Genomic DNA, 24777 nt, shown 5'->3' with positions numbered 1-24777 from the left:
AATGCATTAATGTTTTTAACAAGTGCAGAAACTCATTACTGCCAAGCTTATTGGAATAGTCAACAGGCCTGTCAAAATCGACTGCCAAAACACTCAGAAGCTTTTGTCAGAGAGACCTATGAAATGGAACAGTCAGAAGTATCAAAAGGACACATCAAAATCACTTTTCAAAGTGAGCTATCAAGCCATTAAGGCATTTAAAAGTCCTGCCTTTTAAGTCTTTGGAAAAGAAAGGACTGGCATGTTTAAAAAATATTGTTGCTTGCAACTTCACTTTGTCTCTTGACACAGGCGTGAAGGCATCCATTGCTGGGAACTACGATTGCATGACTGATTTCACAAGCATCCATTATCAAAGCGGTTATAAACTGTAAGCAGTTGAACTATAAATGATCTCCGCTGCTTGTTGTTACAATGGCTTGTGCACTTGAAGGAAATGTTTGCTCTTATAAGGCATTCTGTAGTTGAAGGGACTTTGGTGGAATAAATGAGTTTATATGCATGAGAGTGTTTTTTAAATGCAGTGAAGTCTTCACTTAGAACTTCATTTTATTTTATCTCTGCATGAGTTCAGAGGTCTGTCCATGTGACCATGAGATGAGTTGGCATAATGGGTGTGAAGGCAAAAGGCGGTAAAGGGGACATGGAGGGAATGAGGTCGTGGGGCGGGTGGGGAAATGATGCATCATGAGTTGGCACGAATTGAGCATGAGGAGTGTGTGGGGACGAGAGGGGAGGTAGATGAGGCTGGAGGAATGTTTCAAGTTTTACTCTTTGTTTGTAAACTTTGGACACAGTTCGGGATTGTCAAGACAAGCTTTCTGCCCACTCGGCTCTGCACCCAGCAAACTCTTCAGTTCTTCCAGGATTTCTGGCCCTGACTTCTAATCCAGCTTGCCCCTCACAAGGACAGTATAACCAAACCCTGGACAGCCATTTGTGAAGAGCAGATTCTCAAAAGCAGGAATCCTCCCATCTCTGCGTGCCCAACCAAGGCATGGAAGTTCAGGCCCGAGCTGCATTATCCACTCTACCGAACCCTACATAACTTTCTAATCTCGCCTCAGGCACTTGTGCTTTAAACAGTACAATCACATCCAGTGAAGGTGATAGGAGTGGCAATAGATAGATAGCATTTATATTAATGTTGCCTTTTTGGTTTAATTCAGGTTCTTACACTAAATTCGGAAAGCCAGTCAGAAAACCAGATCAATACATCAGCGCAGCAAGTCCCCTTACAGAATCTGGAAGGTTCCATTCAACATATCCATCGGATCTCTGCAAGTCCAGCCATCACCACAGGTACAGTCTAGTATTTGGTTAAACTGATGACAGTCTACCCTGAAGAAGGTGATGCTGTGAAATGTCACCTTTCTTCATACGATAGCTAACATTTGGCATCCAAATTGAAAGCTGCAAAACGTTTAGAAAACATAAAGAAACTATTCAGTAATTTAAAAATTGTTACAGTTCCCATGTCTTTAAGAGACTGGATACACATTCAAACAGAATTAATATTGTGTTTAAAAACCGAAAGAACTGTGGGTCCTGTAAATCAGAAACGAAAACAGACATTGCTGGAAAACCTCAGCGGGTCTGGCAGCATCTGTGAAGGCAAATCAAAGTTAACATTTCGGGTCTGGTTAACTCTGGTTTCTCTTCACAGATGCTGCTAGACCTGCTGAGCTTTTCCAGCAACTTCTGTTTTTGTTTCTAATATTGTGTTTATTAAGGGAAAAACAACACGTGATTCATATTTAGGTGGCAAAATTGTTCACTATGCAGAAGAGTTGAAACATCAGGGAATCAAATCACAAACCTGAAAGTCTGATATATTCAGTCTTATACAATGTAGTCTCTCAGGTTTCATGTAAAATTTAAATCAATGTCCTCATCAACTTGCATTTAACACAAGCTGTGATTATCAAAAGGTCACAGCTCTTTGATCTATTATTTATCCACCAATTATGAAGTAACAGTGCTAAGGACAGTCCTCTTCAAACTAGTAAATTCATGAGGTTTAACAGAATAAATCAGTGAATAAGATAGATCAGTGCAAAAGGCACTCACACAGGTTACTAAGGCCTGAGTGCCTGATATAGACAATAGGCTTTATCAGCACACTTCTGTATCGTAAGTATTGTATCCAATTTCAGCCTCTTGTCAGTCCTATGCCCAGAGATTTGTCACCGCACCTTCAGCTATACCTAGGTCCTAAGTGTTGGAATTTCCTTACTAGATCTATTGCCCTTTCAAGATGCTCCTTAAAACCTCCCTCTGACCAAGTTTTTGAGCACCTGTCCTAATTTTGTCACAGACACTGCCTGATCAGCAGAGTATTTCCTTCATTTTCTATTTTGATTTCAAATTTTCAGCAACCCCAGTATTTTCCTTTTGTCCTAATATCCTTTTAAATGACAAATAGTTATGTTTCTATGAAGGGCGGTGGCATATGTTGGTGGCACAGTACAAATGTAGGTTAATGTTGTAGTGCAAAGTTGCTGTGATTCAGGTGGCTGTGTGACTGCAGGTTTTGTTGATGTTCTTGTCGTTTCAGTAGAGATTGAGTCACTACCTTGGATCTTTGATTTTCCAACTAATATGGTGTCTCACCATATTTCCCACAACTCTGATTCACAATACAATTGATTACATGTTTAAAGCTTTGGACAACAAGTATTTGGCGACTGCAATAGCAGCAGTGTTTGTTTTGGTATGTACTACCATTTACGAATCTGGGTGAAAGGGCCGGTGTGAATACAGAATAGCTTTCCCTGTCAAGTACGTGTGGAGATTATACCTGTGTATTTCTTGGCACATGATTAAGGGAGGTTACGTCTAATCGTTGTGGTTTGCTGACAGCCTGACGACTTCCCACAATTGCTTTTTCTCATCATCAGAGGAAATTTACCACTTTGCATCTTTATCATTGTTTAAAAGTAACTTTCAAAGGTACACTCGCAGCAAAGCTAGAGATCTGAAATTCTCCCCAACTCCCATCCATCACAGAACTGAATCAAGATGATTGAACTCTATAGTTTGCTAGAGTTAGTAGCACTTATGCAGTTTTCCCTGGGGGTAGTTATATTACTGTGAATCATAGAATGCATACAGTGTGGAAGCAGATCATTCGGCCCATCGAGTCCTCACCAACGCTCCAAAGAGCAGCCCACCTTGACCAACACCCCCTCCCCCGTCACCCTATCACCCTGCATTTCTCATGGCTAATCCACTTAGCCTGCACATCCCAAGCAATTTAGCATGGCCAATCCACCTAATCTGCACAGATTTGGACCGTGGAAGGAAACTGGAGCACCCAGAGGTAACCCACACAGACACAGGGAGAGTGTGCAAACTCCACACAGACAGTCACCTGAGGCTGGAATCGAACTCAAGTCCCTGGTGCTGTGAGGCAGCAGTATGAACCACTGAGTCACTGTGATGCGACAAACCTCTAGTGGTGTTCAAGTGGTGCCACCCTGAGAGGGTTAGTGTGTGTCATATGTCTGGCACAGAATGTTTCAACCCAGAGCTTCTTCAGTTCTAGCCTTCGAGTCATCACTCTTTCTGGTGCTGGTTGAAGTGTCATGGCACTTAGCAGCTAGATCAGACATATTCTTTCAGTCCAATATGACACCAGTAAACGAGTCATGGCCAGCACTCTGTGAATGAATGTTTGATTTATTTATTATCACTCCCATTTTACAGTGAATAATACAGCAAAATACAGGGAAAAGCTTCAACAGTCGCTTCAATGTGGCACCATTTTGAAAAGTTTAAGAATAAAAGGGATAAAAGATATAACTGAAAGAGAGCCCTAAGTCGACTCACCAGCAAACCTGCACTGCCACCCCTCCTCCACCACCTCGCTGCCACCTGCACTGGACCCACCGACATAGGAGATGCCACTCTTTAGGCACCATCTCTTTGCTGCTGGGGCCACCTCATCAATGTCACCACTGATGCCGAGTCCCATGCTGAACCCACACTCACCCCGCAACCAGGAGTCCCAGGCTCTGCCACTGCCTCACTAATGCCAGGAGGACCCACTCTGGGCCCATGCAACCAGGAGTCCCTGGCTCTGCTGCCAGATCAGGCCGCCACCTCACCAAGGTGCCATCCTCCAAGATGTCACCTTGCTGTCTTCACCACCATTTTGAAATGAAGCCACGGCCACCTCTGATCACTGGAGGAGCTTTGTTGCTGCTGCGTCTGGGTGAAAAAGTTGCCAAAAATTTCAGCCTCATTCAATGTGGGCCGGTTATATGCTCCATCCTTCCAAGAGTCAGATGCCAGCTATATCTTATCCTATAATTCACAAGAGGAATGAGCTTAATTACCACTTGTCATCTTGCTTGCCTCCCATCTCTCAGCTTTGCAATCAATAAATCCAGACAAAAGAATCAAAGTTGCACAATATTTGACTAACAGTTCTGTGCATTGTCTAGGCTATTGTCACTGAACTGAGTCATTGTAGAAGGGTTTCTGTGATAACTATGTTCTAATGAACTGTGTGTAGTCAGTGCTGTGAGAGAAAATGCAACCTTTCTTTCATTACAAGCTCCATTTGCAGTGGATGTTCTGCCTGTGTGGAGTATGCAGCCAGGCATGTTGCTTGTGACATCGACATCACCTTCTCACAGCCTTGATGGGGTACCTGCTTTGGGGATGGCAAGAGGATTTATGTATTTTTAAATCCAACCCTGCTGTCCGTTGCAAAGCCCAGTTCAAACACTCAGGCGAGACATAAATTTACCGGTGCGTCGCACTAATGGGACAGGTACCAAGACCTTAAGGAAACACAAACCTCATCACTGGAATACCCCATGATAAATCTCAAAAATTGCCTGCCTGGAAAGGAGGAACAGAACACGTTGATTGCTCTACTGATTTTAAGTGGAGAAGGGACTACATTATTTTAAATTCAAAAAGTGGGTATATGTACATAAAAAGTGGATATAGCACCCTTAATGTTCTGTTATATTTCAAGGCAATTCACAGGAGCATAATTGGATCCAAATTGACTCTGAGCCAACACCGGAGATATTAGAACAGGTGATTTAAAGCTATAAACAAAACATAAAGAAGGGTGGCACAGTGGATCAGTAGTTAGCACTGCTGCCTCACCCGAGTTCGATTCCAGCCTCGGGCGACTGTCTGTGTGGAGTTTGCACATTCTTCCCATGTCTGCGTGAGTTTCCTCCCACAGTCCAAAGATGTGCAGGTCAGGTGAATTGGCCATGCTAAATTGCCCATAGTGTTAGGTGCATTAGTCAGAGGGAAATGGGTCTGGGTGGGTTACTCTTTGGAGGGTCGCTGTGGTCTTGCTTGGCCGAAGTTTCCACACTGTAGGGAATCTAATCTAATCAACTGCAGATGCTGGAAATCTGAAACAAAATAGAAATAGCTGGAAACCTTAGCAGGTCTGGCAGCACCTACAGAGAGAAAGCAGAGTTAATGTTTCGGGTCCAGTGACTCTTCCAAATAAGGGTCACTCAACTCAAAACATTGACTCTGTTTCTCTCTCTGCAGATGCTGCCAGACCTATGAGTTTCTACAGCTGTTTCTGTTTTTGCAACTTAAAGCTATGTTAAGGGAATATGCTCAGATGAGTGTCTGAAAGGTGGAGAGGCAGAGGGAATTCAGTACGGACTATTCTTCCTTTGAACCTTGCTAAGTGCACATGAACAATGCAAGAATGAAGCGCAGGATGTCACATTTGCACGTTCTCCCCGAGTCTGCGTGGGTTTCCTCCGGGTGCTCCGGTTTCCTCCCACAGTCCAAAGATGTGCAGGTTAGGTGAATTGGCCTTGCTAAATTGCCCGGAGTGTTAGGTAAGGGGTAAATGTAGGGGTATGGGTAGGTTGCGCTTCGGCGGGGCGGTGTGGACTTGTTGGGCCGAAGGGCCTGTTTCCACACTGTAAGTAATCTAATCTAAACTGAGGAGGAGCAAGATTGAAAATTCAGGAGGAGCACTAATTGCAATGACATTAGTAAAATATATTTCAACAGGAAATATTGTCAAGAAGGTAGCACATGATCATCTTCTCACAGAGAATTAAGGGCAGCATAACGTTAGTTTTACTAGCAAGAATATATCCTGAGAATGACTAAAATATGATAGCCTTAGGGTCTGGACAACAGGCAGACTCCAGCTGAAAAGCAGCAGATTAACATTTGTGTGAATTAATGCTCATTTCCAAGAATGCGAGGGAAGGCAATGGCCACTGTTATTATCACTAGACTATATTTCCAGAGACCAAGGTTATGTCCTGAGGACACAGGTTCAAACCCCTTCATGACAGGTGGTAGAATTTCAATTTAATAATTAATTCTGGAGTTAAGAGTCTAATGATGACCTTGAAACTATTGTCAATTGTTGGGAAAAATGCATCTAGTTCACTAATGTCCTTTAGGGAAGGAAAGTGCCACAGTAATGGTGCCAACTCTTAGGGATGAGCAATAGATGCTAGTGTAGCCAGCAACACCCAGATCCCACCAAGGTATAAAAAGAGATCTGACCATTTCACCATGCCCTTCAATGACGTTACTGTTGATAAGTTGCTCAAATTTACATCGCAGAGGTCATAGGTTCACATCAGTTGTGTGGGCAAATGCTCAACACTCAAGAAGCATAGCATCACCACTGCTTGATAGAAGTAATTGGAACAAGGTTTAATATCCATCCTCACCACCACTAACACAGATGATGTTGCACCTACTGCTTTCAGTGATACATCACAGAGACAGTAGCTAAAGGAGACAGTCCATCAGGATAACAGAAACCTTGCCAACTCAGCTCAGCTCTGAGTTTCAATCTGATCTGTACAGCTCCCCTTCTTATTGAATACATTTGTGAGACATCAGCAAAGGCTTTCCACACTGAAATACAACAGCTTTATCATGTATAAACTAATTTCTTGAAGAACATGAAAGGTTAGTCCACTTCAAGACATTTATTTTGGCTAGAATCCAGCAGATAGTGAGTAATGAGGAATTAAATGGACCCACTTAGACAAATAAGTGGTTCATATTTACAATGGATAGACTGTTGTTCAAACCATATGGTTACATGCTCAATTGAACACAGACAAAATTTGACAAGTGAACACATTAAAAAACTGAGAGTTAGGCAGAGAGGTTCAGAGTTTGATGCTAAAGGGCTGAAGGATTGCCCGTGTTGGGTAAAGGAAATTGGGGATGTTCAATTGTTACATTCTCCTCATGTCTGAGTGGGTTTCCAACAACTGCTCCGGTTTCTTCCCACAGTCCAAAGATGTGCAGGTTAGGTGGATTGGCCATGCTAAATTGCCCATAGTGTCCAGAGATGTGCAGGCTGGGTGGATTAGCGACAGGAAATGCAGGGTTACATGGAGGGGTGGGGGAGGTTGGGTGGGATACTCTTCGAAGGGTCAATGTGGACTCAATGGGCTGAATGGCCTGCTTCCATACTATAGGGATTCTATGATTCTATGCTGATCTATGCCTTGAGTCTTCTGACATTTAGAGCTGAAAATGTGTTGCTGGAAAAGCGCAGCAGGTCAGGCAACATCCAAGGAGCAGGAGAATTGACGTTTCGGGCATGAGCCCTTCTTCAGGAATCTTCTTCAGGGCTCATGCCAGAAATGTCAATTCTCCTGCTCCTTGGATGCTGCCTGACCTGCTGCGCTTTTCCAGCAACACATTTTCAGCTCTGATCTCCAGCATCTGCAGTCCTCACTTTCTTCTGACATTTAAACTAACTTGTTAGAATGAGTGACCAAGTGGCAATTTAGTGTGCTCTCTGCAGCCAATCGAAACTTTTTATGTTGAATTGTGTCTGAGGTTGATGTATTTTGGCGAAAATTTCCACACTGCTGACTAAAATGACTTAACTATTCCAATACAAAGACACCCAAGTACTTCCTTAGTCTGATGGCCATTCATACCCTGAAGGCAAGTGAGGTTCTTAGCAGATGAAATTGTGGCTTTTCACACATAAACCACCGAGTGTGTTCCCATTCTCCATTCCTCACGTCATAACCTTCTATGGTTACCTTCTTCAAGCAACGGCTTGATTGTTTTGAGGGGCATTTTATCAATCAAAATCCATGGAAATGAAATTTGGGCCCTTTTCATGATGGACTGGGATGGCAAGTTGAAAATTTAGCTCACAATAAATCAATCATTTGATCAAAGTTGTAAATATATTACCGAAGTTCTTGGCATTTCAAGTGCAAATGTTCACGTATCAAGAGCAACACGTTTACAATTTGGTTTGGATTACTGAGAAGACAAGATCCTCACAAATTCATTTGCTACATTATATCACGTGGGAGAAAAGCTTTATTCTGTGCCCTTCATGAAGTGACATTGCAAACGCTATGCAAACCTACCCTCTCAGTAACCACAAGATCTGAGATTACATAAATAAAGAAGATGCAGTTTTGACTGATAATCTACAGCAGAGCTAGTGTCGTCAGGGGTCCCTATTGTCACAAAGTAAGTAATCTGTGAATTATACATTATTTTTCAAGGCACAGATCTTTAAGGACTGAATGCAAAGCGTAATGCTGCACCCTTCTGGTACAAGGCTGTCATCCTTCTCTCGAAGGCAAAGTGAGGACTGCAGATGCTGGAGATCAGAGTCTAGATTAGAGTGGTGCTGGAAAAGCACAGCAGGTCAGGCAGCATCCGAGGAGCAGGAAAATCGATGCTTCCGGCAAAAGCCCTTCATCAGGAATGAATCATCCGCGATGAAGGGTTTTTTCCCGAAACGTCAATTTTCCTCACCTTCTGTCTAACCCAATCCATTAACAAGCAAGTTCTATTATTTATTCTTCTTGTACATGTCGTGAACTTCAGTTTGAACCTGAAGATTTGTTGTCGAATGTGAAGTGCAAGCAGGAATAACCATCCTGAGTGAAATAAAAGCAACAGTGTCATCTCAATTTATATTAATTAGAAGAAATTTTCTGGTTGCTCTGATGGATATAAAATGAACAGAAAGTCATGTAACTTTCCAATATGCAATCCTCGTAAGTGGGGCATAGGGGCAGGACCAGGTGATTGGAAAATTTATTGTATCAGATTAGACAGTTTTTAAAGGCTGGGTTCAGACCAGGACCAGCCCTTAGGCCCCACCCCTGTAAATCACCAGGCCATTTAATCTTTGTGATCTACTGCCTTCTCCCAGAAACAGAAGTCACATGACACCAGGTTATCGTCCAACAGGTTTATTTGAAATCACAAGCTATCAGAGCGCTGCTCCTTTGTCAGGTGAAGTGCCTTCAAAGCTTGCAATTTTAAATAAACCTGTTGGACTACAACCTAGTGTTGTGTGACTTCTGACTTTGTCCACCCCAGTCCAACACCAGCACCTCCACATCATCCTCCCGGAATGGTGGACTTGCATGTGGGTCTCTCACACCCATTGAGTCATGGACTGTAGCTGAGTGTAGCGTGGACATAGGCAGAGAGGGGAAATGACAGATAACTTTGTACAGCACCCAGCCCCCAGCACTATTTCTGAAAGATACTGGCAAAGTCCTGCCACCAGGTCAGACAGACGTATCAAACAGACTTGGAGAGGGAGCAGAAATTAATAGAGAAGTTACCCTCAATTTAATATGAATCATAATATATGTTCAGTAGCTGAGGATTAAATCCTTTACATTTTCTACAATCTAAAATAACTGAAGTAATGTTAACTCAGATGAATGCTTAACGTATACACAACGTTCATCACTTTGCTATTTAAAAGCAGGTCTACTTTGTTAAATTCAATTCCCAATTGATCAGTGCAGCTGCTGAACGCTTTGTGACTGAATGCTCTTAACTAGGTCTTATCTCTTTGCTCAGCTTGTGTTCAAACATCATTATAACTACAGACTGTTCTCCTTGCTAATATTAGGAACAAACAGTATAATGTTACCCAAAAAGTAAAAACATTGGACAGGCCAAATGTAAAAGGCTCTCTCACACCTTTTCCTCTTCCTTTCTCTTAAACAAAAACATCAGTTTAAAATTCTGCCATGAAGCTCTGAATCATTGAAAAGTACTCATCCACAGCGACCAGGGGCTGTTTAAGCACAGCTCTGATTTTCTATCGTGAGTCAAGTCAGTATTGAACTTTGGTGGGAATCCAGCCTGACCCACATATTGTCTCCACCCATAGCCAACGTTTCCAGGCCTGGGTGTGCAATGGTGGATAAGCAGTAGGAAGGTTGAATGACTGTTCCTTTCCTGTCTCTTCGTAAAGCATGCAAGCTGTCCCAGCCATGACCAATTCCCTTAAGGCTAACTCCAATCTGCAGCCTTCTGGCCATTTAGCTTAACCTTTCGATGAATGGCTTTCAAGAAATAATCTTTTTATAATTTGCAGTGTGAATTAACCACTATGTCTAATTATTGGTGTGTAAATTCATTTAAGCGTTAATTAATATTATAGCTCTTGACATGTTTGACATTTTTAGACTTGATGCTTTATCTCGCTACTCTATAATTTAAAGTTTCATGTCTTTTCACCCAATCTTTATTCCACTGATTGTTCATTTGCAAACAATATTTACAGCAACTGCTGTAGGGTTCAATATGACAATCCCAGGGAAAAGCTGACCAGTCGAAAAAGAATTATGTTTTAATCCACAAATCCACAAAGGAAATTTTAAGCTTGACGAAATTAACTATATTTTTGAGTATGGCACGAGCATGCAATTCATTCTGTCATTATCACAATGTGACTTACAGACCATTCTGTTATAACGCATGTTTCATCAGCGCGAATTGGCTATAATGTGATTGACGAATTTTGGACGTTGTTTGGATAATGCAAACTTTCTACTGAATGGGTTTAGCGATTTTCTATTAGCAATTTTCTATAGCGTGATTTTCTATAGCAGTTTTCCATAGCGTGATTGACATCAAATAACATAGCAGAAGTCAATCATAGAGTAATACACCATTGAAACAAGCTGTTCAGCCCACCTTGTCTATGCTGACTGACAAACACCAAGCTACGTTAATCCCATTTACCTGCACTTGGTCCATAGCCTACTGTTCCCTACATTTTAAGTGCTCATCCAAATGCTTCTTAAATTTTGCATGCTTAACTCCCTCCATCCTCCCAAGCATTCCATATTCCTGCCTCCCTCTGGGTGAAAACAAATTCTCAGATCTCATGTAAACCACTTACCCCTCATTTTCAACTTGTGCCCACTGGTCTTCATCTGTCTGTTATGGGGAAGAGATTCTCGTAATCTATTCTGTCTATGCCTCACATAATCCTGTACATTCAATTAGATTCCCCCCTCAGCCTCCTCTGCTCCAAGGAAAGCAAACACAGCCTATCCTGTTTCTCCTCATAGCTGAGACTTTCCATCCCAAGCAACATCTTGATGAATCTCCTCTGCACCCTCTCCAGTTCAATCACATCTTTCCAATAGTGTGCTGCACATACTATTCCTTCTGAGGTCTAATGTATGTTTTATAAAGTTGTAACAAGACTTCCTAGCTCCTATATTCTAAGCTCTGGCTAAAGAAAGCAAGTATCTGCGTGCCTTCTTCACCACCACATCTACCAGTGCTGACACTTTCAAGGATTGATGCACCTATACATTAAGGTCCCTCTGCTTCTCATTACTCCCTAGCGACTTATCATTCATTGTTGCATATCCTTCTCTTATTAGAGCTCTCAAAATGTATCACCTCACATTATCAGGATTAAAGTCCACCCTCCATTGCTCTGCTCAATTTACCAGCTGATCAATATCTGACTGTAGCCTGACCCCATCCTCCTCAGTGTCAACAACACCACCAATTTTCAAGTCATCTGCAAACTTATTAATTATACCTTCTACATTAACATCCATGTGGTTAATGTATATAACAAACAGCAAGGGTCCCAGCACAGATCCCTGTAGTAGCCTGCTGGTTCCAGGCTTCCAATGATGAAAAATTCCCTCCACCCATTACGCTTCGCCAATTTCTATCCGTTTTGCCAGCTTGTCTTGGACCCAGGGTCTCTTACCTTTTGAACCAATCTTCCAATTGGGACCTTGTCAAAGATCTTACTGAAGTCCATGTAAACCACATCAACTGCACTACACTCATCAATGTATTTCTCAAATAACTCAACTAAATGAAATAATATCATCCTCTAACCAACCTGTACTGACTATCCCTGATTAATCCTTGCCTTTTCGAGTGTTAATTAATCCTGTCCCTCAGAAGTTTTTCAATAATTTGTCTACCACTGACATCAGACTAACAGGTCTGTGATTACCTGGCCTGCTGCCCTTCTTGAACAAAGGAACCATATTAGCTATTCTCCAGTCATCTGGCATTTCACCTGTGGCCGACAGGGCCCCAGCAATCACCTCCCTTACCTCCCATAGCAGCCGGAGATACATTGCATCAAGCCGTGGGGATTTATGCACCTCTTTGCCTGCTTAAGTGTTTAATACCCCCCTCCTTATTAACCTTAAAATGTTCTAGGACTTCATCATCCTAAATGATATCCCTGACTATAATGCAGATGAGAAGTATGTATTTAAGACCTCACCCCTGTCCTCTGCTTCTATACATAAGTTAACCCTTTGGTCTCCAATAGGCCCCACTTTTTCCCTGGTAATCCTCTTACTTTTAATATACTTATAAAATACCATAGGGTCTTCCTTGATCCTGTCTGCCAAAAATATTTCATGGCACCTCTTTGTCCTGCTAATTTCTTTTTTAAGCAACCCCCTGCTGAAGAGCCTCCCCTGTTTTTAATGCACTGTACCTGACATATGCTTAATTTTTTTTCTTTATCAAACTTGCAATATTCCTTGCCATCCAGAGTTCCCTGGACTTGCTGCCCTTGCACTTCATTTTTGGTGGAATACACTAGCCCTGAATTCTCACTATTCTGGATCAGTGGTGCTGGAAGAGCACAGCAATTCAGGCAGCATCCGAGGACAGGCAAAATCGACGCCCGAAACGTCAATTTTGCCTGTCCTCGGATGCTGCCTGAATTGCTGTGCTCTTCCAGCACCACTGATCCAGAATCTGGTTTCCAGCATCTGCAGTCATTGTTTTTACCTGAATTCTCACTATATTACTTTAAAAAGACTACCACTTTCCAAATGTGGACATACCTGCAAGTAGCTGCTCTCAGTCTATGTTCCCCCATTTTGAAACTTTATTGCTGGAACAGCACAGCAGGTCAGGCAGCATCCAGGGAACAGGAGATTCGACGTTTCGGGCACAGGCCCTTCTTCAGGAATGGCCTCTGAAGAAGGGCCTGTGCCCGAAACGTCGAATCTCCTGTTCCCTGGATGCTGCCTGACCTGCTGTGCTGTTCCAGCAATAAAGTTTCAACTTTGATCTCCAGCATCTGCAGACCTCACGTTCTCCCCCATTTTGACACTTAACGTCTGCACTATCCTGCTCCCTGTCCTGAAAATGGAATTAAAGAGATTTCTCAGGGATTGTTGGAGTAATATTTTTTCATTTGTACATGAGATGTGGGTGTTGCTGGCCAGGCCAGCATTTATTGCCCAGTAGGCAGTTATGATTCCATTGCATTCCTGTACATCTGAAGTTACACGTAGGCCTGACCAGGTAAGGATGGCAGATTTCCTTCTCTGAAGGTCATTAGTGAACTGGACAGATATTTACAACATTGATTGCATTTTTTCTTAAATTCTAGAATTTTCATTGAACTCGAGTGAGAGTTCATCTGCCATGGTGGGATTTGAAACGATGTCGTCAGAGCATTAGCCTGGGATTCTGGATTACTAGGTCCAATGACATCACCACTATACTACCTCAACAGGCAGGGGGCGAAAGATACTTTTGGTGGCCTCTTGCCCTCCAGGTGGTGTGTCAAGCAGATTTGATAGAGTGCCAGGAATCTTCATTGTCCTGACAAACTGAAGACAATAATCTTTCCTAGAGTCTTCACTTGAAGCCACTGGGAGAGAGGTGTAGAGAATGTTTTGAATGAATGTCAGCGTTGTGACAATTACCTTTTGCTTCTTCACTCTCAGTTTCCTCAGGTAGTCTGGTCATGTATCAAAACACACAGCCAGCGGATGGCCACAGCCACCTCCTGTCACCGAGTCAAAGCAGCATTGAGACCTTCATCTCGCCGCAGATGTCCTCCACTGCACCGTAATCTTGCCAACCAAAGCAGAATACCTTGTAACATGCTTTAGATCTGGATCTAGCCACTGGGGAGAAAGAAAGCAACAGGGGTTAACTGTACTTGCGGCAGTTGGTTTTTAATAAAAGCCATGAACATTTTATAAAAGAGGTACTTATTTGCATATTTTTAACAGTAGAATTACTTTATTTTGAGAGATATTGATGTGCAATATGTTTAATGAAAATCCTCAAATCATGTGTCTAATCCAAGTGTTGCTTAAGGTGGAAGGGATTGGGAGCTCCATGGTTGGAGAATTACAGGTGAAACACTTATAATTGTGCCTGGCCTTCCCCAGATATTCCCAATAATGTGATACTCTAAATATATTTGGCGGCATCAATTTTAAATCTGCATATTGTGCTGTTATTTTATCCATGTGAATTAAATCAATATGATAAAATTGAAGCTCTGATTTTGAAATATCTTTTCCTGACTTAATAAAAATGTATTTACTTTTTTCTCCCCTTACCCTGCTGATTGTAAAAATTGAATTGAAATATTTAACTAACAAATTGTGAAATGTCACTGCAACTCACTTTGTAAACTCTGTCTTTTCACTCAAAATTTACACACTAACAGTATTAAAGTTCATTCAGTTTGTATTATTGCCGAAAGCTGTGGATGTCTTTTTCTTCAATTGTACCTCCTGTTGTGAAATATATGTGTTATAGATTAGATTCCCTACAGTATAGAAAAAGGTCATTTCGCCTAACAAGTCCACAACAACCCTCTGAATTTTACTTGACTTAGTGAAGCCTGACTATCTCTGGATAGTGAAAAAGAGCAGTCTGAATTGCTGCTGCTTGGAAAATGTAACCGTTGACTCTCTGGGTGACCAATTCAAATGTAGCTTATGGGTGGAACACATCTCCAAGTGTGGGGTCAGATGGGTAAATAACAGTTCAGTGAGCATATATCTGGCAGTGCTCCAGGTCTCAATAGTTTTGCACCTTCAATTTGATTTGATTTGATCTATCATTGTCGCATGCACCTAAATACAATGAAAAGTTTTGATTTGCTTGCAGTGCAGGCAAATCATACCATAAAAAGATCATAGGGTGATTGAACTGAGCAAGGAATACAAAGTTACGGCTGCAAAGAAGGTGCACAAAAGCAAGAATGATTGTGAAGAATGTGAGAATAAGATCTGCTGTAGAGAGCTCACAAAGAGTCTCCTAGTGTCAGCACCATCTTGAAACAAAGGCTTTTCTCCCCAGATGATGTTAACCCTTCCATACCTGAGGAGACAGTGATGTCTGCAGATGCTGGAGATCAGAGTTTAGAGTGTGATGCTGGAGATCAGAGTTTAGAGTGTGTTGCTGGAAAAGCACAGCAGGTCAGGCAGCACCCGAGGAGTTGGAAATTTTCCTGCTCCTCGGATGCTGCCTGATCTTCCATACCTGAGCCAAGTAGCATTGCCAGTCAAATTAAGTGAAGAGAGTACCACAGCCAAACTCTGTTCTGTTTTCTCAATCCAACACCCACACATTCATTTGGAGTTACAATCATTTGCAGCATTGAAGAAGGCAATTCAGCCCATCGAGGCCATGCCATCCCTCTGTGGGACAATCAAATCAGTCTCACTCCCCAGTTCAATACATTCAAGAGCTCATCTAATTTCTTTTTGAAATCATTGCTATTCTGTTTCTTGTGGACATGCAGTTCCAGATCATGACTACTTGCAGTTTGTCGTCACGTTCCCTGACTCAAAAACATAAATCTGTGTCCCTTAGTCCTTGTAATATCACTTAATTGGAAAACATTTTCCAAATTGGTCACAATTTTGTGCTTCTATCAAAGTGCCCTTCAGCCTCTTTTACTCGAAGAGAAATAACCCCAACTTATACAACCAAACTTGTAGCTAAAAACCCTCATCACTAAAAAAAATTATGGTAGATTGCTTCTGTACCCTTTTAAGGACCCACACCCCCTCTTAAAGTGTGGTGTTTAGTACTCTAGCTTGGGCCTGATCTGAGTTAGATGAAGGCTCAGCATAACTTCTGTGCTTTTCTATTTTAAGAGACGACATAGTTTACTTTTTTGGAACTGGAAACTGAATTGGAAGTTGTACTGCTCTAACCCAAGGAGAGTTTTTACAACTTATACATAAAATGCTGCAAACGGTGGCACAGTGGTTAGCACTGCTGCCTCACAGCGCCAGAGACCCGGGTTCAATTCCCGCCGCAGGCGACTGACTGTGTGGAGTTTGCACGTTCTCCCCGTGTCTGCGTGGGTTTCCTCCGGGTGCTCCGGTTTCCTCCCACAGTCCAAAGATGTGCAGGTCAGGTGAATTGGCCATGCTAAATTGCCCGTAGTGTGTTAGGTAAGGGGTAAATGTATGGGTGGGTTGCGCTTCGGCGGGGCGGTGTGGACTTGTTGGGCCGAAGGGCCTGTTTCCATACTGTAAGTAATCTAATCTAAAAATCTAAAATAACATTGCTCTTTGAAGTGGAAAGAGGCAGAATTCAAGATTATGTGGTCATAACTTTTATGTTAAGGAAATTCTGCCTGACAACAACTGTCTGATAGCTTGCCCTGTGGAGTGTTTAAAAAGCTTTAAATGTCAGGAACAGCAGAGAAAAACATCCAGAGCCTGAACATGGGAGGCATCTCTCTCTCTCTCTCCCCCTCTCTCCTTGCCCCCACCCCCCCAGGAAGAAAGTAATAAAAATCTAGAAAGCTTCAAAAAAATTATTAAACAAGAAAAGACCTAAGTCCACCTGATCAGACATCGTATTGAAGAACACCCATCCCCCTTAGAGAACAGGTATGATCATTACAAAAATAAAAAGGACTGTGCAAAAGTAAATTTCCATTTTGCCGTTTGGACTTGGTCTTCAGGATTTTGTTTACTCTGTATGTTTTTTCTATCCATAGTTTCTATGTTAAATTGTCTGTCTTCCATCAGTCTCAATTGTGATTGAATATGTATGCATTCGTGGGTTTGTAGGGAAATAGTTTACGTTACACAGTAGTAGATTGGAAATCATTTCTTTTTTCTGCTGTTGATAAAGTTAAGTGCATTGCAATAAATAGGCATTTTTCTGTTCCTAATGAAACCTGGTGTGAACTGCTTTTGTCCTGACTAGCAGGCAGTCAAGCAAACTGCTCATTTTGGTGCTCTCGTTGGGATTTTATGCATTTAGAAACAAATAAATATTAAAATTAGGAACAGGAGTAGGCCATCTGGCCAACACCTATCCATGTAACCCTCCTTATTCCCCAGCCTATGATTTAGTAGTTACTGCTTTCTAATTAAGTCCTAGAACACACTGATCAAGGACACAGGAAGGAGATCTACAGCACTGTGATCAGAGTGGGTAATCTGACTATGCTTTAGGCATTCCTGAAGAAGGGCCTGTGCCCGAAACGTCGAATCTCCTGTTCCCTGGATGCTGCCTGACCTGCTGTGCTGTTCCAGCAATAAAGTTTCAACTTTGATCTCCAGCATCTGCAGACCTCACTTTCTCCTTTAGGCATTAAGGCCAAGTAAAGCTGGACTCAGGGCAGCAAACACACTGCTGACCAGCAATCAAACAGGGCATTTATTTGGTCTGTGCACCCTTTCCTTCCTAAGTAGCTTACTTTGTAAAAATGAAGTATGGTGTCTTTTGGATGTGAAAAAGTTTCTTTTCAACTCTCTCTTCTATTTCAGAGTTTCTCTGACTCTCACATTCAGTTCATGCTTTATCTTACCTAGTGCTTTAATAAGAAACTTTCTCACTTCCATTCAGGCGTCAAGGACTATGAGCTTCAAAAACTCTTCAAGACCTTCAGCTCTCCCATACCTTTCTTCCACATCACATCCCTCCCACCCCGGCTGGAAAAGTGGGAAGCCTTCAGAAATTAGATATCGAGAATCCAGAGAAAGTATATTCCTGTCAGGGTGAAAGGAAAGGCTGGTAGGTATAGGGAATGCTGGATGACTAAAGAAATTGAGGGTTTGGTTAAGAAAAAGAAGGAAGCATATGTCAGGTATAGACAGGATAGATTGAGTCAATACTTAGAAGAGTATAACATAAGTAGGAGTATACTTAAGAAGGAAATCAGGAGGGCAAAAAGGGGACATGATAGAGCTTTGGCAAACAGAATTAAGGAGAATCCGAAGAGTTTTACAAATACATAAAGGACAAAAGGGTAACTAGCGAGAGAATAGGACCCCTCAAAGATCAGCAAGGCGGCCTTTGTGTGGAGCCGCAGAAAATGGGGGAGATACTAAATGAGTATTTTACATCAGTCTTTACTGTAGAAAAGGATATCAAACATATAGACTATAGGGAAATAGATGGTGACATCTTGTAAAATGTTCATATTACAGAGGAGGAAGTGCTGGATGTCTTGAAATGGGTAAAGGTGGATAAATCCCCAGGACCTGATCAGGTGTACCCTAGAGCTCTGTGGAAAGCTAGAGAAGTGATTGCTGGGCCTCTTGCTGAGATATTTGTATCATCAATAGTCACAGGTGAGGTGCCAGAAGACTGGAGGTTGGCAAACGTGGTGCCACTGTTGAAGAAGGGTGGTAAGGACGAGCCAGGAAACTATAGACCAGTGAGCCTGACGTGGTGGTGGGCAAGTTGTTGGAGGGAATCCTGAGGGACAGGATGTATATGTATTTGGAAAGGCAAGGATTGATTAGGGATAGTCAACATGGCTTTGTGAGTGGGAAATCATGTCTCACAAACTTGATTGAGTTTTTTGAAGAAGTAACAAAGAGCATTGATGAGGGCAGAGCATTAGATGTGATCTATATGGACTTCAGTAAGGCATTCGACAGGGTTCCCCATGGGAGACTGATTAGCAAGGTTAGATCTCACGGAATACAGGGAGAACTAGCCATTTGGATGCAGAACTGGCTCAAAGGTAGAAGACAGAGGGTGGTGGTGGAGGGTTGTTTTTCAGACTGGAGGCCTGTGACCAGTGGAGTGCCACAAGGATTGATGCTGGGTCCTCTACATTTTGTCATTTACATAAATGACTTGGATGCAAGCATAAGGGGTAGAGTTAGTAAGTTTGTAGATGACACCAAAATTGGAGATGTAGTGGACAGCGAAGAGGGTTACCTCAAATTACAACAGGATCTGGACCAGATGGGCCAATGGGCTAAGAAGTGGCAAATGGAGTTTAATTCAGATAAATATGAGGTGCTGCATTTTGGGAAAGCAAATCTTAGCAGGATGTACACACTTAATGTTAAGGTCCTAGGGAGTGTTGGTGAACAAAGGTACCTTGGAGGGCAGGTTCATAGCTCCTTGAAAGTGGAGTTGTAGGTAGACAGGACAGTGAAGAAGGCGTTTGGTATGCTTTCCTTTATCGGTCAGCGTATTGAGTACAGGAGTTGGGAGGTCACGTTGCAGCTGTACAGGACATTGGTTAGGCCACTGTTGGAATATTGCGTGCAATTCTGGTCTCCTTCCTATCAGAAAGATGTTGTGAAGCTTGAAAGGGTTCAGAAAAGATTTAAAAGGATGTTGCCAAGGTTGGAGGATTTGAGCTATAGGGAGAGCCTGAATAGGCTGGGGCTGTTTTCCCTGGAGCGTCGGAGGCTGAGAGGTGACCTTATAGATATTTACAAAATTATGAGGGGCACGGATAGGGTAAAGAGACAAAGTCTCTGGACTTTGGGGTCAGGGAATCCAGAGCTAGAGGGCATAGGTTTAGGGTGAGAGTGAAAAGATATAAAAGAGACCTAAGAGGCAACTTTTTCACACAGAGAGTGGTACGTGTATGAAATGAGCTGCCAGAGGAAGTGGTGGAGGCTGGTACAATTGCAATATTTAAGAGGCATTTGGATGGGTATATGAATAGGAAGGGTTTGGAGGGATATGGGGCGGGTGCTGGCTGGTGGGACTGCATTGGGTTGGGATATCTGGTCGGCATGGATGAGTTGGACGGAAGGGTCTGTTTCCATGCTGTACATCTCTGTGACTCTATTTGTCCTTCCTGTTTTATTCTTCACTGTGTTTTAACCCCTCTGATCTTTCCCTCTCTGGTCCTAAATATAAGTGTTCAGAGAAGGTTTGTCCCTTGCTGTGTTCCAACTCAGTGATCTTCTAGATTGACATAATGATGACATTATTCCATCACCCTCAACTTTGCACCCTCTTCATTGTGCACACCAAACTCTTTCCTTGCCTCCACCATTTTCACGGAGAACCTCTTATCCTCTCTAGATCTTTACAGTGGGAACAATCAGCAAGAAATCAGCCAACTCAATGCTTTTGTTTCACTCACTTGCTCTAACCCACCTCTGTCTGATCTTGCAGCACACTTTCCGATTCAAAATTAACATTTGCATCAAACTGGCTGACAAGAGTATCACTGTTAATTGTTTAATGAACAGACCTGTAAAACATGGAGATGACATGCTAATTGTCCACATGGGTGGCTCAATGATTAGTACTGCTGCCTTATAGTACCAGGGACCCGGGTTCAATCCCACCCTCGGGTGACTTTCTGTATGGAGCTTGCACATTCTCCCTGTGTCTGCATGTGTTTCCTCCCATAGTCCAAAGATGTCTCTTGAGTATAGGAGTTGGGAAGTGATGTTGAGGTTGTACAGGACACTGGTGAGGCCTCTCCTGGATTACTGTGTCCAGCTCTGCTCGCCCAGTTAGAAGAAGCTGGAGAGGGTTCAGAAGAGATTTACCAGGATGCTGCAGGATATGGAAGGTTTGAGTTGTAAAGAAAGGCTGGGAATGTTTTCACTGGAGGATAGGAGGTTGAGAGGCGATCTAATAAAAGTTTATAAAATAATGAGAGGTATAGATAGAGTTAATGGGAGTTGTCTTTTCCCTAGAAGGGGGATTTTAAGACTAAGAGGCACATTTTTAAGGTGAGAGGAGAGAGATTTTAAAAAGACATAAGAGGCAGAGAGTGGTTCGCATGTGGAATGAATTTCCTGAGGAAGTGGTGGATGTGGGGACAATTATAACGTTTAAAAGACATTTGGATAAGTACATGAAGAGGAAAGGTTTGGAGGGATATAGGCCAGGAACAGCCAGGTGGGACTAGTTTAATTTGGGATTATGTTCAGCATGGACTGGTTGGACCAAAGGGTCTGTTTCCATACTATATGACTTGATGTGCAGGTTAGGTGCATTGACCATGCTAAATTGCCCATAACATCCTGGGATGTATGGGTTAGCCATGAGAAATGCAGGGTTACAGTGATAGGGTAAGGGGTGGATCCTGTGAGATGCTCTTGAGATTGTCAGTGTAGACTTCGGCTGAATGGCCTGCTTCCACACTGTAGGAATTCTATGATTCTATGTTCTCCTAAAGACAATGACACCAAACCATCATTTTCCATATCTTCAGTGACTTATCTTCTCTGGTGAGTTTTCTTCCCTCATGGCCACTTGACCTGAACTCACCTCTCTCACAACAAACAGGACTATCCTGACTGACTCCACTGGTTCTGCCCAGTGGACTGATTTTATATAACTTTAGCTCCACTTGTTTCTTCACTTTTCCAAGCACGTTGAACTTACATCTGTAACATTCCTGATACCCTCCTCCAGTTTAAATTTCCCATTCCCACTGGTAATGCAGTATTTGTGGCTCATCCTTAATTGTCCCTAAACTGAGTGGTTCATAAACTCTTTCAGATGGCAGATTGCTGTGGGTCTGGAGTCACATGGAGGCCAGACCGGATGAGGATGGCATATTTCCTTCCCTAAAGAACATAGGTGAACAGAATAACTGTGCTCTTTATACACTGACAATCAGTGCCTCTACATTTACATTCATCATCAGAGAAACCTGAGGGCTCTTTGCTTGTTTCTTGAATAGAGCTTGTCTTCCACCACCTTCCTCTGCCTGGCTAATCTTAGTTAAAAATCACACAACACCAAGTTTATTTGGAAGCTTGACCTTTTGGAGCGCTGCTCCTTCATCAGGTGGTTGTGGAGTATAAGATTATAAGACACAGAATTTATAGCAAAAGTTTACAGTGTGATGCAACTGAAATTATATATTGAAAAAGACCTGAATTGTTTGTTAAGTCTCTCATTTTTTATAATGAACATGTTGGCTTCAGTTCTTTCATACGTAAACCGCAGAACCTTTTTAAAGTTATGTTCTCAAGTGAACTCTAACAGTTGGTGTAATGTCAGCCCAGATAATGCATTGAAGGTGTGAGGTGCCCTGTGTGAGACTGGTGCGAACATGATACCAATCGTTAAAGTTCACTTGAGAATGTAACTTTAAAAAAGTTATGTGATTTACATATGAAAGAAATGAAACCAACATATTTATTCTAAAAGATGAGAGACTTAACAAAAAATCCAGGTATTTTTCAATATATAATTTCAGTTACATCACAATGTAAACATTTGCTATAAACTTTGTATCTTTTGGTCAGTGGTTAGCACTGCTGCCTCACAGCATCAGGGTCCCAGGTTTGATTCCAGCCTCAGGCGACTATCTGTGTGGAGTTTGCACATTCTCCCCGTGTCTGCGTGGGTTTCCTCCGGGTGCTCCAGTTTCCTCCCGCAGTCCAAAGATGTGCAGGTCAGGTGAATTGGCCATGCTAAATTGCCCATAGTGTTAGGTACATTAGTCAGACCGACATTAGGTACATTAGTCGGTCTGGGTGGGTTACTCTTCGGATGGTCGGTGTGGACTGGTGGGGCCGAAGGGCTTGTTTCCACACTGTAGGGAATCTAATCTAACCACCGGGTGAAATTGCAGCACTCTGAAAGCTAGTGCTTCCAAATAAACCTGTTGGACTATAACCTGGTGTTGTGTGATTATTAACTTTGTACACCAACAGTCCAACACTGGCATCTCCAAATCATAGCTTATCTTATTTTCACTTATTCTTTGAATCCTCCCACTTCCTCCATATGAGAGCTCTTTCTCTGGGCACCCCTTCTGTCCATCCTATCCAGGACTTTCCTATTGTTCTTTCCTTACCCTTCCCTTCTCCCCCACCACCCCACTCCCTGCTTAAAATCTGTTACCCCAATAACATCCCACAGTTCTGATAAACAAGCTCAGAATAGAAATGTTAATGCTGCTTCTTTCTTCCTTGATTCTTTGAGTATTTTCTGCATCTTTAGTCGGTATTTCAGATGCCCAGCTTCCACAGTACTTTCCCTTCGGATACATGTAGTCAATCCAAGTTCAGTTCCTTTTGGAGTCGGCCTAAAGTTTACTCACAAAAATGGGAAATCTCATTCAGAAGCATCCAAGCTGATCTGTGCAAGAAGAGAATGTCTTCTGTGGTTGAGACCAATTTATGTTTTTGAGGTGAAGCAGAGGGAGTAAGATTCTTCACCTAATCCATAGTCTGACCTGGGAACACTTGGTATGTGAGAAGATGATGGCTTAGTGATAGTGGACTAATAATTCAGATACCTAAGTTAATGCTCTGGGGACACAGGTTCATATACCACTTTGACTGGTGATGGAACTAAAGTTAATTATTAAGAAATTTGGTATTGAAAGCAATTTTCAACCATCAATGATTGTTATAAAGTTTATCCTGCTCACCAATATCCTTTAAGGAAGGAAATCTGCCACTCTTACCTGATCTGGCCTCCATGTGACTCCAGATCTGCAATAATGTAGTTGACTCTAAACTACCATCTGAAAGAATTTAGACAGCCCCTCAGTTTTGGGACAATTAAGGTAAGCAATAAAAACGGATGACCCCCTTATCCCCAGGTGATACGTTCCAAGATCTACCGTGGATGCCCAGAATTGAGGATAGTAGTGAACCCTATCATTTAAATGGGAAACTTACCTCTCTGGCAGCCCCTGGCATTATTTTTGGAATGTTCCATGTAATATTTTTGGGCCGCGGTATTCCGCAATAACTGAAACACGGAAATCGAATTCGCGGATGGGGGGGGGGGGGGGGGTTCTACTGTACTGCCTTACCACTGATGTTCACATCTCATGAAAGAACAAAGAGAAAAATGAGTGATTACTGAGCGCTGATAAGGTTAGGTTTTCAATTTTGAATTGTTAGCTTTTCTTCCTTTGAAGAGCATACAAATGTTACATTAATAAATTTGGGTGGGGGGGTGGTCACTGTTTTAAAAATCAGGCATCACCAATTTAAAACAGAGATGAGAGCTAACTGTTTTCAGTCAGAAGGTGGTGAGCCATTGGAGCTTTTACTGAAAAGATGGTGGAACTAGAGCCCTTGATTGTTTCCAAGGCAGAGGTGGTTTGATTTTTGTTAAACAAGAGGGTGAATATTATCAGGGGTAGACAGGAATGCAATTTGAAGTTACATTCAGATATTACAGGATCTTAGAATCCCTACAATGTGGAAGTAGGCCATACAGCCCATCGAGTCCACTCCAATTCTTAGAAGGGCATCCTACCCACACCCTGCTCTATGCCTGTAAACCTGCATTTCTCATGGCTAATCCACCTAGCCTGCACATCCCTGGACAGTATGGACAATTTCCCATGGCCAATCCACCTAATCTGCACTTCTCTGGACTGTGGGAGAAAACTGGAGCACCTGGACAATGTGCAAACTCCACACAGACAGTCATCGGAGGGTGGAATCGAAACTGGGTCCCTGGCGCTTGTGAGGTAGCAGTGCTAATCACTGAGTCACCTTATCTGAATAGCAGAGCAGGCTTAGGAGG

At 42.4% G+C, this 24777-nt stretch overlaps 1 protein-coding gene across 2 annotated transcripts in view; it reads left to right on the top strand.

The window, feature by feature from the left end:
- The window catches only part of hnf1a (HNF1 homeobox a), a 208419-nt gene extending 192936 nt beyond the window's left edge, over positions 1–15483 (top strand). Inside the window, exons 9-10 of one of the 2 annotated variants that reach the window (XM_043715931.2) lie at positions 1170–1302; positions 14010–15483. In XM_043715931.2, coding sequence (XP_043571866.1) covers positions 1170–1302; positions 14010–14137 — 261 coding nt within the window. In that variant the 3' untranslated portion in view covers positions 14138–15483. Of the gene's footprint in view, positions 1–1169; positions 1303–13669; positions 13828–14009 lie in introns of those variants that run through there. The other variant, XM_088000128.1, reaches the window with a different exon arrangement.
- Positions 15484–24777: the final 9294 nt, after the last annotated feature.

Source organism: Chiloscyllium plagiosum, unplaced genomic scaffold, assembly GCF_037043375.1.
Source record: "Chiloscyllium plagiosum isolate Xiang-an unplaced genomic scaffold, Cpla_swu_hap1 HiC_scaffold_24, whole genome shotgun sequence".
NCBI lineage: Eukaryota > Metazoa > Chordata > Chondrichthyes > Orectolobiformes > Hemiscylliidae > Chiloscyllium > Chiloscyllium plagiosum.
This window is presented reverse-complemented; position numbering and strand designations above follow the sequence as displayed.